The following is a 16,020-nucleotide window of genomic DNA, read 5'->3' as shown; positions in this document are numbered from 1 at the left end:
TAATAGGGGCATAAAGCCTCCTAGGCCAACTGTTATTCGAGACCAATTTCCTCACTAGCTGCATGACCACTGCTCACCTCCTCCTCTGTCCCATAGCTCTCGACAAGATCTTCAGATATGCTGTTTCCTACTGAATCTGCACTTTTGCAAATAAAGACATAAACAGATGTTCCTCACTAAACTTCAGAGTAGTACCAAGCATTCATGATATAACTTCTCTTGTCCTGGAAGTATCTTCTGCTATCACCCGAGAGCTGTTAAAAGGCACAACCAAATCCCTCACAACATTAGAATGAGCATAGAAGGATGCACAGACTTACACCGGCATTGCTAACAACAAGTCTTTCAAGAGAAACAAACAGGAGCTCCTACAGCATTGTGGCTTTCTGTCTAATCTATGCTGATGTTAGTGAAGTTGTTGCAGAAGTCATCCAGGCTTCACCACACAACAGAAAGAATTCTCGTACTGTAAGTAATGATGCCAGGATAAAATTAAGAGCAAGAACCCAGAATTAACCTACTGCAGCTGAGGAGCACCTTCCACACAATGTCTTCAATAAGCAACAAGGGTACCTTGTGGACACATACACCTCTAGCACAGTAGCCCCAATAGTAACTTGGCTAACACCAAACTGGTTACATGCAGCAAGCTAACAGTTTGGGATGGTGAGCTCTTGAGTAGTCATGGCCACACATCGCTCCACAGATAAGGAACTGTCTGCCTCCACATCTGTGTCTGGCTTAGTGTATCTCTTTGCAAAGGCAGTACTTCTTATTGCAAAGCCCTGCAGTCACTGCTATTTATCAGTTCTCTGAACAACAGTTCATAGTCAATTCAGTCATGCACGTTCCACAGACCCACCAGAAGATGGTTCAGAGCATCCCTGCAATTTCACTGCCTGCAACTCACCTTCCATCCCTTGGCTAGGTGATTTGATTCAGACCACAGAGGTCCTTAAAGTGTTACAGAACCCAGCATCTGCACCATGAACACCTGATGTGGCTTAGAGCTTTCACAGAAGTGCATTCTCACCAAGACACACAAAATACAACAATAAAGATCTACTGAAATCCCTTGGGCATCATTGTACAGATGTGGCACAATTTGTACATGCTGTTATTCTATAATTCCAAAATGCACTTTCTCTCTCCTATGCCCCACAAACTTTCCTCCCTTTAAAAAATGCAGAAATGCAGCATTAGCCTCTGAAGCAGAGATTTAGGCTCCTTTCCTGGACATGTAACATAGTGACAATCCTGGAACCTTTAGCGCTTGCCAGGAACCACAAAGGATGTGCACGCTACAAAATCTGCGTGGAAGCACATGGGTATGATCAAGCACATTTGCCCAGGGCAACAATTTCCATGCTTTTGCCTCAAGGTCCTCATCTTGCACGAAGTCCAGTAAGACAATTTCAACTTTTAGATCCCCTCTCCCAAACCCTAAGGTTGAGCAAACTTCAAACCAACCACAAGAACACTGATTAAAACCAAAGTTGTTCAGCAGGAGTAGTGTAGTCAAAGCCTAGGGATGCACACAACTGAGTGACTGGCAGAAGCAGAACTGTTATAACCCAGCCTGTCTCACCCTGCTGTGACAAGCAGCAGTTCAGAATGTGTATTGCAGGCACAGGAATAGAAGCAAGTGTCCTAATTACCTCTTCTCAAAATCTTTTCCTCTTGCTGCGTGGAGGTCAGAAAGAACAGAGTATCAATTAGAAATGATACACAGATTAGAAAGAGTATCAAATGCACATGGTGCAACAGAGATACTACTGCATCTGCAAGGTTTGGGCAGATTCTTGAAGAGATACATTGTCATATTCTACATATAATGGAAAGGTAGACTTCACTTGTAGTTACACACGCTAAAAAAATAATTTGAATAACGTTACTTATTCTGTCAGTTTTCAGAGATACAGAAAAGACGACTTGATCATTGATGTGCTCTCCACACCTAAGTCTACTTTTCCAGACAAGCTGCTCTCCACACAGCTTAGAATAAATAAGCTGTGTGCCAGCAGATCTGAACACACAGTGACAGACTGGTCACCCAATAACAAACGTAATCTATCTAGTCCATTCACTATTTTCTCTCTCCTTACGTCTTAAGCATACATTAGATACAAGAGTCACTTTTTTTTTTTTTAAGAAAAGGATTGATTGAAACAGTTCCAAGCATATTTATTTCAAAAGTGCCTCAGAAAGAAAATTAAACCACACATTCTTTACACTTATTGGAAGAACTCTGCTACACCACCAAATGCTTAATAGTTTATCACTGGCCTACGCTATTGGTCTTCAAGTTGTCGCAATGTAGTTTCAGAAAAAAATCCACCCCAAACAGCTCCCTGTTAAATTTTTAAGAATAGATGGAATAAATGACCTCACTACATTGTGCGAAAAGCTTGCAAAAGACATTTGTAAGCCTTCAAGAAAGTGTTTTTATTCAAATACCTGTATGACCTGTTTGTCAGTTCCTCTGTTTTAATAAGTCCATTTCAATTTTCATTTATAGATGAAAGCAGAGACTTTTAACCAGCTCTAGAATGTAGTACCACACACATATAATAAAAACAGATCTAGTAGATAAGCACCGCTATACAAGGAATTGACAAAATGCTAGAACAAAGCAATGCTAAACTCTTCCTTGCCTCACTTTCTTCAAAAATGCCAATAAAAACACACTCTGTTGCATGTTCAAATGACCAGACAAGCTAGTTCACAGCAAAGTTCTTGGAGAATCAAAGCAGCTAAACAGAACAGTTTTACCACCTGTAAAACAGTACTACCTGCCTTGACCCTTTTCATCTCTGAGGAAGGAAGCTCTCTTCTAAAGCTGAAAACCTCTCTCCCTTAATTCAGAGTCCAACTTTAGCAGCTTCACTGCTACTTCAACCGCAAGCATTACACAGGAAAAACATTAGTTTTAAGCAGACAGATCACCAGACCATTCAGACCATATGAACATGGGATTAAACAGGCAGTCATCTTTTCTATAGACATTCAAACTATTTTGTATACAGTTAGAATTCAAAACATACTAATTAAAAGAAAAAAATAAGTATTTCCGAGTACACATCCTCTGGGCTTAATGGGTCTCTGTCAGTTCCACTGATGGCCAGTCCCACTTTATGAAGTCAGCAGGCTACATATACTGTATGATAAATACACTTTCACTGCTTAGGTACAATCAGACAAATAACCCATAGTAATTCCACTGATAAAATGACAAACTCACCTCATCATCACTGTCCGACGTCTCAGAGTCTGAAGATGCTGTAGGTTTGCTCACCGGTGGCTCCTTTTCTTCAGAGTCACTGCGTTTCCGTTTGGCCAATGACAAGAGCTCCTGGTGTGAAAGAACACACATTTATTTTAAAATGTCATAATTAGTTTTACCAATCCAGGTCAGCGCATATGCACCTTCTCTGTGATACTTGAGCACATCCTAGTAACATGATTATTCCCACTAAGGAACAAAGTCTACTTATGTTTCATAAATATATATATACACACACATAATTTTAATACAACTGGATGCTACAAAAGGATTTTGAGGATAACAACCTATAAGAAGTAAATACTATTACCATTACTTTCTTGGTATAAACGACATAAGACAAATTACTTTCAGAGTCATGTCCAGGTCTGTTTTATTTGAATCGGGTAATAATTCAAAAACACCCTAACCACATTGTGTAGCATTAACCCAAAAAGCCAAATATCACTAGAGATCAGCTCCTTCTTCTAAAAAAAAAAAAAAAAAAAAAAAAAAAAAAAAAGAAAGATGTTTCCAGTTATACACTTTAAAAGAGAAATACTTTAGGCATCACCACAATATCATGGCAAATAATATTTAGTCGGCCTGTTCACACAGTCCCTACACACCACAGAATGCACTTAAAGCTTTGGATAGACACAGAGCAGGCATCACGCTCAAAGTCTGTGAAACTAAGTAGAGCTGTTCTCTTCCAAAGGAAGCACTTTCAAAGGCAACACACATCAGCACAAAGAACTAAATGGCTCTCAAATAATCTCATCATCTGCTGTTCATAGTTTGTTCAGATGACAGAAGCAGTAGTATAAAACAAACATTTCTGAAGCTGCATTACTGTCTTTGTAGTCCATGACACACAATTAATTCTTAAAAACATTGCTCTGGGCCTGATGACCCTTAGCTGTGAGTAGAAATAGTCACACCAACTTCTGCAGTCTTCGGAAGTCAATACTACATTGGTTTGCATTAGTTTCACAACTGGAAGATCATCTCCACAGCAAACAGATTACAATTTAGTACCTCAAATAGGAACATAAACACTGCAGAAGCTGATGGCCTAGGCTACTTACCAAGAAAGAAACTTTCCATTAGTAATGGCATTTTACAAACCTTTCTCTGAAGAAGGCATGCAACATCAACAGAGCACATTTGTACAATTAACAGTTCTCTTCAGGAAGCTCCTGATGTTTTCTACAATCTTTTCTAGAATTTCTCTCTCACAACTGTCTCTAAGTAGTCCCTCAACCCAGATTACCTCCCTGGATGATATCTTGGCATATTTACCACTACTTTTATTCCAAGCAATTTCCCTTCTTTCTTTCTACCCTTGTTCTGTTTTCCAAGATACTATATTAGAAAGGCTCCTGCTCCTTTGATTCAACAAGCCTAGATTGCCAAGGGAAGCTGTCAAACATTTAACCTACAGGGGCCTCAGTATACTCTCATCCTTAAATCACACCACAAAAACATTGCTTCACCGCTACCTAATCTTCATCCTTGCACATACATGTCCCTGCTGTTATAGTTGCTACAAACAGCTCAGTGGAGGACGAAGCACCTACTACTCAGGTACAGCTGCAGATGCACGCTTCCAGTGAACGATGGAACAGATGCAGAACTGTACGGTTATTCCTACCACCAGCACTCTAATTGCCTGATCTATGCTAGACCTAGTCCAACTCCTATTTTCAAGCTCTGAAGAAACTACCAAACTAATATACTAGTGGTGAGATGTTGGCAGCTCTAAAGAGTCTAGAGGCATGCAAGATCAACAACATCAGGGCATGCTCTGCTCCAGTATATTTGTCTAACAGAGCCTCCAATTTGATTTTTCTGGAGCTCCAAAACTATTTTTGAATGTTTGGGAAAGCTTTTTATTGCAACATAGCAACAGCTTCTATATTAAAAACCCTGAAGGTCCAGCACATAAATTACATCGGACATACAGACTTCTGCATACTTAACAAGCCAAACTTCTCCCCGGAACAAGCACTGCCATACAAGCTATAACACACTTCACCTACAATGTCTTTATTTAACATTTGAATCACATCATCAACACCTGCTACACCGGAAGATGAGTCTTTGAAAGCAGCCCCCTCCAAAGAGGAAGATGCCCCCTTTGCAGCCCTGACACGGTTAAACTGACACCAGACATCGCACTTCCAATCCCAGGAGATGCCCTGATGATAAATAAATACTTCCCCTTGTTATATCTACAGGCTGCTAACTCCAGGCAGTTTCCCATCAACAGAACTCCCCCAGCTCAGTCGCTCAGACTGAGGAGGGAGCATTAAAGACGCATTAACAACCCTCCCGGGAGCCCGCCTGCCCCGAGGGGCTCACCGGGCCGGCGGGAGGCAGGGACCTGACACGCTGCTCTGCCTAACAGCTCTCCCAGCGTGCGAAAGCAGCACAGAAAAGTTGCCCAGCCCTTCGGGCCTCTCTTCCCCCACTACCCCAGGGGTAAGGACCGCCGGCAGCCGGGCCTCGCTCCCCCCTCCTCAGGGCCAAACCGCCCCGGAGCATCGCCCCTCCGTCCCGCCGAGCGCCGCCCTCCTGCAAGCACCGGGCCCGCTGCACAGAGCCCCCGAAACCCGCCAACGCGGGCCGCCTGCCAGGGGCAGGCCAGGGACCCGCCGGAGAGGAGAGGGCTCTCTCCACGGAGGCCGCGGGGGCCCCCATCGGGCTGAGGAGAGCGACGGCGGCGCGCAACCCCCGGGCGGGAGTGAGGGAACGAGGGAGGGATGGCGGCGCCGAGCCCTGCGCGGGCCGGAGATCCCAGGCCCCGCGTCCGGGCTGGGCCTCCCCGCGCACCTGATCTAGGTTCTCCTCGCTACCGCTATCCTCAGTATCGGAGTCGATAAGGACGCGGCCTTTCCGCTTCTTCACCATGGCGGAGCCGGCTTCTCCCCCCCCTCCCCGCCCCGGCGCCGACGGCGGCGGCGCGGCGCTCACAGCGGCCCGGCCTGCCCCGCGCCGCCCGCCCGACCGGGACACAAAGGGCACCGCGCATGCGCGCCGCGCCGGGGCGGGGAGGAGGGCGGGGCCGCCGCCCGTGAGGGGCGAGGGGCGAGGAGGAGGCGGCAGACGCCTCCTCCTCGCCCCTCGCCCCTCACGGGCGGCGGCCCCGCGCTGCGGACGGTCTACCGGCCCTCATCAGCGTTTATTCGAGCTATCCCGCCGACATGTTCCTCACAAACAGGCATCGTCCCCCCTCAGCCTCTCTTTAAACGCAAAGATATTTGCGAATCAACTGCTCGGCACCGTGCAGCGACCTCTCCGCGCCCGCAGCGTGGAGGGAAGATTTCGCCTCCTCCGCCGCCGCCGGTGAGGGCCGGAGCTCGGGGGCTACCGCCGCCGCCGGCGGAACCTGAGCGGCGCGGTGCGTGTTCCCCCGCGGGGCCCGGAAGCGGTTGGACCCGCCGGTAACGGCGGGAAGGTGTGGCGGTGCCTCAGAGCTGGGGTCAGTCTGTCGGTCACGGAGCGGGGAGGTGTCGAGGCGGCCGCTTTTGCGGAGAGGTCGCTACCGTCTGTCGCCGCGTCCCGGCCTGGCCTCTGCCCTCCGGGCTCGGGGAAGGCGGGCGGGATCCGGGCCCGGTGCCCAGGCCGCGGCGCGGTTCGCTGTGGGGGTGCGAACCGTCGCTGGAAGCCGAGGTTTTGTAACTGCTGGGCGGTGAATCGGTGCTGGCATTAGATCGGCGTGCTGGTAAAACGTTGCGTAGGGACAAAAATCGGGCAAAAGTGAAATTTACTAAAAATTCCCATTTTCTCCTTCTTGGTACTGAGAGGAAACAAGGGCGAGTCTGTGCCGAGCGGGGTTCAGCTGGACTGCGGGCTGCAGCTTTTCTGTACCTTTCCTTTCTGCTGGTTATGTTTTGGTTTGGGGCAGGTTTGCCGGCGGGGCCCAGAAATGGACGGGGTCACTGTTCAGGCTCTTGTTGCTTTCATGCTGTGTGCTTCACCTCAGTCCCAGGGGGCATGGAAGCCCTGTGCATGGGGTTTCTTTTTTAGGAACTTGCCTTCTATCTTACTGAGTGTGTGATAGAGAAAACGTGAATTCCTTCAATGCAGGTTTAGTCCACGGTGCATATCTTAATTGGAGTATGAGAATAATAGTAGTGAATTTTACCATGAGTAAAGGAAGGTATGTGGCATATAGAGAATATATGTGGGGTGAATGGCTCCATTCTTTAAAGCTCAGAGAAGATGAGCTGATTTGACATCGTTTTAGGATTCATTCTGTGGGGGGAAAAAAAAAAAAAAATCCAAAAAACCCCAAACCAGGCAACTAGTCTGTCTAATTTTATGAGTCAGAGGTAATAGCCTCTGTACAGAGCATTGAACATTAAGGCTTTCCCTTATGAATTAGAGAATAGCAATGTGGCATAGCTGTTCCTACCAATGGTGATGCAGAGAGAAGCAAAGAGAAGATTTTCCAGAATTTTTCCAAAGCTTTATTTAAAAAACTATTGAATTGCAGTCTCTTTCATGTTAAATCGTTTGGTCTTCGCAAAGCTCTCTGTAATCCTAAACCAGATACGTTGAGGGGGGGCAACGGGCTGGATGACTTATGGAAGAAGCATGTAGTATGGCTGCTGTAGGACTTCATATCTGAAAAGTCTTGTCATCTGTGACTATCAGATGAGACTGTCATTCTGGTCCATATGGCAGCAGGGTCTACCTGTTGTGAATTTGTGATTTTCTTGCGGGGGATAATATTTTATAGTTATATAGATGCCATCTTTTAGAAACCACCTTCTTGAGGTTATTTTTGCTGGTGTTACTCATAATACCTAAACTTACTTAGAGTGAAAGGGATGAACAGGAATTGCTTTTTTATCTTTTCAGTTTTATTTCAAGTATTTGACTTAGTTTTTCTTATTTGCATGGGTATTTCACATCACAAGGAGGGGGAACACATAAGGTGGAAATCATTAAGTAAACTAGAACTCTGAGGAAATGTAATACTTGATGTTATTTTTTATTCCTTTTTCCAATGGCTTAGATTTCTAGTTAATATCTGTTTTAAAAATTAAACAGTTTTACAAGCATCCTATATGTAATCTTTTCTCTTTTTCATTAAAGGTGGAGATAAACTACAGTAACTAAAGTAAGATAGCTCTGGATACTAGTTTTGTTGTTAAAATAATTTCAAACCTGTTAATTGCCTTACTGGAAGTGAATTCTTCAAGTTTACCAATATGGCTCTGACTATTACGTTGCTGAACAGTGCTTACTTACGTGGCAGATGCTGCAGGCACAAAGTTTTGCACCCCTTACTTGGACCTCTCCTCAGCGATTCCATGTCAAAATTGTATAGCAGCTACAGGAGGCCAGGGTCACAGCCTGAGAAGGAAACATCTTTGCAAAATATTGATTTCAGTTTTAAGAAGGGCATTGATGTCTTAAAGGCTCAGCTAAGCATGCTGAAGAAGGAGACCAAAGATTACTTAATAGGACCTGGAGGCGATCCATTCAGTCGGCATCTGTTGGAACAGACAAGGGTGTTGTGGGAGTTTCGGAGTCAAGAAGATTTAAATAAATGGGTTATTTCCTCTGATGTAGAGATTGGAGGGAAAAGTGAAGTTTACCTCAAATTGGGTAGGAATAACCAGGCTGCTCTGCTCTATGGAACCCTCAATACAGAAGTACCTCGTGATGGGGAGACAAAATACAGTGGATATTGTAGTATGAGAGCTAAACCGCCAGTGGTAAGTACAGCTTCATGTTTGCATGGCTTCTGTTATTTAATTGGAGAGCATTCTTGTGTAATCCCAGTGACAACAAGTGGACTGTTGTTTACTGTGGTTGAAAGTGATCACTTTCAGGAGTATTAGATACTCCTTCAGGGAGGTAATTGCTGCTGTGTCCTTTGACCTGGAAGGAACTTAAAACTTTTTCTTGGATTTTGTTTTCCTTTCTTGGAAAAGGAATAATATATGTTTGATCATTTACTTATGTACAATAGGGCATCCACTCATTTAGACAGCCCTGTTTGCAGCCTCCTTGCAAATGAAGGATCTGTAATGAACCTTTATATCCAAAATTGGTATGATTTTAATAGATGTCTCTCTAAATTTTGAAGTTAATTGAATGTGTCATAAGGACAAATTTTCTGGGCTTTAACTTGGCTTATTCATCAAACTTGGTTTAGGTGAATGAGCTCATCTTTTTTCTTGCAGAAAATAATGCTTTGAAATGTACTTTTTAAAGGTCTGACTCCTACTGTACATCAGAAAAAGTGAGACGCAAATCTTTGATAGCTCAGAATTGAGCAAAACTGAACCAGAAATGGATGTGCTCATTATTGACACTGCTTGTTTCATTCCTTATTTTTAAGCACCTTTAAAAGCAAAAGAACATTTTGACTCAGTGTATAAAATGCTTTTTAGTTCGTTCTATTGTTTGTGACTTGGCACAGGTACACAGGTAAAATCTTTTCTGGGCCAGAAACTTGGAGAGCAGAGAATATGAGTGAGCAAAATCAATGGGCAAATGAGAGGCAGATGAACTCTGATTAAAATGGTGACACTGGGTCAGAGGAATGGAACAGCAAGTTGCATCTCACCTGAGTTAAATTCCCAGGACTGCTACTGACTTGTGCAAATGTGACTGAAACTTTCATCTCCTAATTCTGAAGTAATGGAGTGTATCAGTCTGTCTTTATAATGCAGTTTGAAATCAGCGGGTGAAAACATAAATGCAAAAGCTCTTCTTTATTTAACTAAAAAGGCTCAAAACGGGCAAAACCATAAAATCAAGTAAACACAGGCCTTGTATTAATGTATTGATGATCTACTCATCCTATTACCTATAAGAAGAGTTGATAGAAGGACAGTTGATAGGTAACTGTCGTTGTACTCTAAAATTAAGGGGAAACATCTGAATTTTTGGTGTTAATTTTTACTTGGTTTAAGCAGTTCTGGCCAAGAATAGCCCTGACCCCCACCCCCCATCGCTCCAAGTGACCTCGGTGTAACTCTCTGAAGACTCTTGGATTTGCCTCTGTGCAAATCACAACACCAGCACTTTTAAGATCTTGGGAGAAAAATGCAGTCGAGAATTAGACATGCTTGCAATCCATATTATTATGCACAGTTAATGACAATAAGTGTTGGAACACATTAAATGCATCCAGTGCCTATGTCAGTCTTCAGTAAGGGAAGTTACTACAAGGGATAAATTATCCCACTTCTTCAATTTCTTGTAATCACCTCTGAATAACCTAGTACTGACTACGGAATATTAAACTTAATGAACTACGTTAAACTTAATGAACTACATAACTACTGATCCGTCACTATAGCGTTTGTGTACTTGCCTGGTAGGGACTTTGGTCCTAGGAAGGAGGTCTGATTTCTGATAGTTACAAGATTGTGGTTTATAATTAAAGCATGCGTCCTCACAGTGATAATACTGCAATTTGTGGGCTCTAATACAGTGCTGAAGGAAATTCAGTGAGATCAGCAACTAGTATGATGAAAGAGTAACCCAGTTTTCACTATGTCACAGTAGATATTATCTGACATAATAATGAGGGCAGTGATCAAAGCAATAGTGCTCTGTTCTTCATGATGGAAATTTCCCTTTATTAAGGAGGAATAATTCTATTTATTAATAATTTGTAGGGATCTTTTGCTAGGAAGAAGTATTATGACTGGTCAAACTTCAACAGCCTGTATTTACGTGTCCGTGGCGATGGCAGACCTTGGATGGTAAACATTTATACAGACCCTTACTTCTCTCATCAAAAGGATGACCTCTACAACTACTTCATGTTCACCCGAGGAGGCCCATACTGGGAGGAAATAAAGGTGAACTAATGAGTCTTTCAAACTAAGGAGACTGTCTTGGGGTCCTGGCCATAGCTCTGTGGAAGGGGAATTCTTTCGACAGTCACAGTTTGTTGCTATTGCTGTCCATTCAACAATGTTTCTGTAATGTATCCTTATACAACAGACGTGTGCCTTTGGCTTGGGAGTTCCCAAAACTGTAAATCACTGGATTGTGGGAGGGCACACTGTGTCAGTTGTGTTAAAAGATTTGATCCACTATACATCCACCTAAACGCTTGCTGTTAGCTATTACTGGAGTAACAGAATAGATACAGCGATTGAAGCTTAGCAGGTGTTGCCAGGAATATTCTCTGTGATAACCATTTTATCTGTAATACAGATAGATGTAGGCTGGTGTAGGATTTGTGCCCTGCAACAGGATTTGCTAACCCGCTGACTCGCTGGAGTCAGTCAGAGACTCAGAGGTGTGGTTTGTCATTTGTGGCCTTTGAATCTGTGACACAAAATAATATTTGTAAGAAGTGGGAGTTTCGGCTCTTTTCTGATTAAACTTGGGCAACTTTTGTAATTTGCTGATGACAACGTTAGGGAGGTTTGCACATCCTTATGAATTGGCATTGAGTGCTTCATGATACCGTTGTCCAATCATATGAGAACAGCCCACTGTTTCACAGATGAGGAGTCAGGAGGATGAAGATCGGTGTGTCATTGCTGACTTGCATGTTTTCCTCTCACCTCCACCAGCCAACCCTCCTGTTTCCTCTCTCTCATCACAGCCCCTTCTCTTTCTTGCTCCCACTGCATTCAAAGTCATTTTTACATTATTCTGAACTGCTTTGTTAGAGTACTGATGTCTCAGTATGAAGTTTGCGCTATGAAATACACAGCTTGGATACAGACAAGCTGCCAATATACATGCATGCTCGACTTTTCATTAATTTCTATTTTATGTTGACATGTTATTGGAAGGAGATATTCTCTATGTAAACAGCCACCTGTGCTGCAGCTTCTTGTTGTGTCCTAACAGGGTAACAATCCTGCACGATGGCCACAAATGGCCACCACAGAACAGCATGGGCCTGGAGCTGGCTGCGAGTGATCAACGAAAGGGTTAATGTGGCCCATTTGTCTGTGCCAGTTCTATGTACCCAACTAGTGCTGGTATCAGATGTAGCAGTGTTATTTCATTTACTAAGGCAGGCTTTGGGTTTTTTTCTTAAGTTTTTGTTTTATGTACTGGTGACACTAAAGTCTGGTTTTGTTTTGTTTTGTTTCTGTCAGATTCCATTCTCCAAATTCTTTCTCTCCAGTCGGGGAAGAGTCCAGGATGACCAGCATCCTATCTGGTTAGACAAGGCAAGTTTTCTATAGGCTTTATCTGTCTGAAATTTCCTTTAAGATAATATTGTCATGATATAGATAGTTTACAAATCCTTTAATGTTTGTGAATTTGAAATTGAAGGGCCTCTTCTAGTTATAAGATACTTATTCTTGTGTGCTTGCCTTTGCATTTAAATTATCCTACTTTGTGATAGTGTCAGTTTACTTCAAAGGAGGTCCAAAAATACTTTAGAGAGATCTATGTAACCAAGAAATAACTCACAACTTACTTGGCTTTTCAAAAAAAACAAAAGCAATTTTTTTTTTTTTGAGGAGTGACAAAGTGACTAAGAAATCTAAAATGCCGGTTGGCACAGTACTGCCAAAAATAATAAAAGTAAGTATCATAAACTTTCTTCCTGACAGAAGACTGTCAGGGATGTTATATCGTGAGATTTTATTTGAGGATGTACAGTATCAGTGACCTTGATGGTGAGCAGTAAACTGATGTATTTATAGGCTCTTTTTTAGTTTTTTCAGGCTTTCTAGTCTAAGTATTAAGTAAATGTGTTGACTATTTTTTATTTTATTTCTGCAAATAGGTAGACTAATTCACTGATTCACAGGAGGAGACAAGTTGGAAAAAAATGTTTCTGTATCTTTTTTTTCTTTTAAATTTCAGCGACCCTCCTGCATGTAATCAAGGGCAGCTTAATACCCAGTGACTACCAAAAGGAAAACAAACAATGATGTTAGAAATATATATGGGGAGAAAATAAAAGGCCCATTACTTGAATCAGTGTTAGTCACCTGGAATGTTGCATTCAGTTCCTAATTGCCTTAATGAAAAACGAAACCCAAATTAGGAAAAATTTGAGGGCAATTCAGTGATTGGCAGCATGAAAACAATCTGTTTTAAAACAGAAAAAGTTGAGGCTGTAGAAAGCAAGTATGAATGATATGAAGAAGGTGGATCAACTACAAGAAAAAATACGCTTTATGGAAGAAAGTTGTTATAAAAGGCCTATGTTTAAATACAGACGCTGAAGAATTTATCAGGATTTGGAATATACAGTCATTCAAAATGGTAAATGAAAACATAAAGTTGTATATGGGGTGTTTAAAAATATTTACCAGGAGTTAAAGGGACAAAACAGTACTTGATCTAAGCACCCTCCACTTAATTTTCATTCCTTGTTATCTTATGCTTACTATTTCACAGCAAAAACAATGCACTTGCATATAATACGAAGTCTAATTTTACAAATGTATTTCAAAGAAAACTGAAAATAGGGGAAGCGGTGTGAAGGAAATTAAAGAAATCTTGATAAAATGTCTTGGTCCCTCATGGTACTACTATATGTTTTCCCAGAAACCAGGAAAGGCATTGTTAAACAGGAGTAAAAAGGCGGGAAATAGCCAATGTATGTAGGGCTCGCAAAGGAATATGTTCTTCAGAGCGGGGAGTTTAGGTGTCTCCTGTAGTCATCTATAACAATATGAACCAGAAAGATGGAACTTTAAAAGCTCTCCAGGCTCCACAAGCCAAGGGGCTGATTATAGAGCTTGCTTCTGGGGAAGAGACAGCACTTAAAACGTTAGAATGATCTGAGAGAAATGTCAATGCATTTAATTTCTTTAGCTTTGTTCTATTATTTATTTAGCATACATTTGCAATATATATTTAGCCTCAGCCTACAATTATTCAACTTTATCTGACATATCCTAGGCATTATTTTCCTGCATGTACAGCAGTCCTTAAAATCATGGGTACAGTTCAGACCTGCACTTCTAGCAGGACTTAAGGGCAGCTAGAGTTTCATAGGTGGCCCGCCACTGGTGACCCAACTTGTCCTGAGAACTGCTAGCACTGGAGTCTCTGAAAGGTGACTGGTGACATGTAAGAGCTGAGAGAGCTTTCAGGCAAGCCACAGGCTAATAGGAAGCATGCCTGAGCCACACAGGTTTTTATGGAATTTATTACAGTTAGAATAAAAATTATTTTTTTTTTAAATTGGAATAACGGTGGGGGAGAACATTAGGGGAAAGGAATGAAGAATGTTCTTATATTTAAGAACATTATTCTAATGGGGAAACAGTGGCTAAGAACCTTGCCTCAATATAAAACTCAGTAACAGTTTCATGCATTTTAAAATGTCTGTTTTGGTGCACTTTCACACTATACCAGGTGTATGACTTGATCTAGAATGAAAGTTCCCTTCCATCCTTAATTACATTCTGTTTGTGTTTCCTGCTCACGAAAGAATTGTAACAGACTTTATGAAAATGTGTTTGTACACCCAGTCATGATGAAACTGGCCGTACACAAACCTTGGAGGATAAAAATTGCAGTGTTGCTTTAGGCTCAGGCCATTTTTAATAAAGGGTTCAACACAGTGGTAGAAAGGCAAATGTGAATTAGTTTCCCATTGGGGTCTGTATTGAAAATGCAGTAGTGAAGTGTTCAGGCCTTAAGAAATGCTGCTGCATTTTGAACAAATACCAGTTTAAAGTAGATGGCCATGAATTGTTTGTAAAATATGGAAGTGGTAGATACAATTGTGTTTGATTGTAACATTATAAATACTGTTCTAATGTATGTGTCTTTTAATTAGATTAGTACCCTTGGATTCACAATTGGAGATAAAGTAGATGGTCCGTTCCAGCTGGAGATTGATTTTATTGGCCTGCTAAACGATAGAGCTCATACAGAAGAATTTGCCTATGAAACATATGAAAAGAATCCTCAAGTCTAAGTTGGGCTGGTGTCCTTTGGGGCATTCTTCAGATGCTTGGTTCATTTTTATAAAACATTTCTTAACGTGTGGCTTATAACAACTTGAAGATTCTCAGTAAACATTAACGAGATAAGTGCATGAAGTGTCGACTGTAGTAATCTGACTAGAGTGACACCGTTGGCATCTTCGAGCTGCCAAATAGAGTCCTGGAGAGACTGTACATACATGGACTGGAACATAGCCTGAGGAGAGTTGTGATGCATTCTTACAAAGTAGTAACTGTTGACTGGGTAAGTTTTGGCTTCTGTCCTGACCTTTACAGAAATAAAAGTATTTCATGAGCTTGTTGTAGTTCTTTTTTGTACAATTTCATTTTCTACATTATATGGTTTGTAGACAGTTGTAAAACACTTGCATCCGCTAGTTTTGAACTGGAAAAAGTATGATGAGAATTAATACCCTGAGGAATGGTGCTTAAGTGTGACTCAGCTGCTGAAATTCACAAAGAGTAGCACCAGAAGTGGAAAAGGCAGAAGTATTTCAACCTTTAGCTTTGGCTCCTCTGAATAACTAAAAAAAGAAAAAGCTGCCACTGCCAAGACTGAAACAGTAGCTATGCGGTGGGCTTGGCTTTTAGTTTAGAGCTGTTGATGATAGTCCTACAGCTTTATAGAGCTAAGGTTGTTGAACACAAGTAATGCTCCAAGGGTGGGTTGGGGGGAAGCCCCCATCACTGTCTGCTCCCTAAGGAGGCATAGCTCACCTTGATTAGCACCATTACAGGGCAGATCAGATCACACTTCTGATGTGTGCGATTAGCTTAACTCAGCTGTATTGTAAGAAGTCACAGCCTCAGCTGGTGGCACAGAAGCTCAATACCTCC

At 42.2% G+C, this 16,020-nt stretch overlaps 2 protein-coding genes across 3 annotated transcripts in view; one reads left to right on the top strand and one right to left on the bottom strand.

Moving 5' to 3' along the window:
- Nucleotides 1-6,296, bottom strand: part of RTF1 (RTF1 homolog, Paf1/RNA polymerase II complex component) — a 31,644-nt gene extending 25,348 nt beyond the window's left edge. The window contains 3 exon segments of the mRNA XM_050897188.1: nt 3,242-3,352; nt 6,098-6,202; nt 6,204-6,296. Of these exon segments, the coding sequence (XP_050753145.1) occupies nt 3,242-3,352; nt 6,098-6,202; nt 6,204-6,296 (309 nt within the window).
- A 166-nt stretch (nt 6,297-6,462) lies between these two features.
- Nucleotides 6,463-15,479, top strand: NDUFAF1 (NADH:ubiquinone oxidoreductase complex assembly factor 1). Of its 2 annotated transcripts, XR_007766517.1 has the most exons (6): nt 6,463-6,610; nt 8,369-8,994; nt 10,912-11,097; nt 12,361-12,435; nt 12,733-12,796; nt 15,015-15,069. XR_007766517.1 is itself a non-coding variant. In XM_050897458.1 (5 exons), exons 2-5 carry the CDS (start codon nt 8,485-8,487, stop codon nt 15,153-15,155), a joined length of 912 nt encoding a protein of 303 aa, XP_050753415.1. In that variant the 5' UTR covers nt 6,463-6,610; nt 8,369-8,484; the 3' UTR covers nt 15,156-15,479. The 2 variants fall into 2 exon arrangements, 1 of the variants encoding a protein (XP_050753415.1); XM_050897458.1 differs by lacking the exon at nt 12,733-12,796 and having other exon boundaries at nt 15,015-15,479.
- Nucleotides 15,480-16,020: the final 541 nt, after the last annotated feature.

This window comes from Gymnogyps californianus, chromosome 5, assembly GCF_018139145.2.
Source record: "Gymnogyps californianus isolate 813 chromosome 5, ASM1813914v2, whole genome shotgun sequence".
In the NCBI taxonomy this organism is placed as follows: Eukaryota; Metazoa; Chordata; class Aves; order Accipitriformes; family Cathartidae; genus Gymnogyps; species Gymnogyps californianus.
The sequence above is the reverse complement of the archived record's forward strand: the minus strand, read 5'-3'. Positions and strand labels throughout refer to the sequence as shown.

Coding starts and splice junctions, on each gene's coding strand:
- NDUFAF1 (XM_050897458.1), top strand. CDS start 8,485: ATGGCTCTGACTATTACGTTGCTGAACAGTGCTTACTTACGTGGCAGA. Junction 8,995..10,911: donor TGAGAGCTAAACCGCCAGTG/GTAAGTACAGCT, acceptor AATAATTTGTAG/GGATCTTTTGCTAGGAAGAA. Junction 12,436..15,014: donor ATCCTATCTGGTTAGACAAG/GCAAGTTTTCTA, acceptor TCTTTTAATTAG/ATTAGTACCCTTGGATTCAC.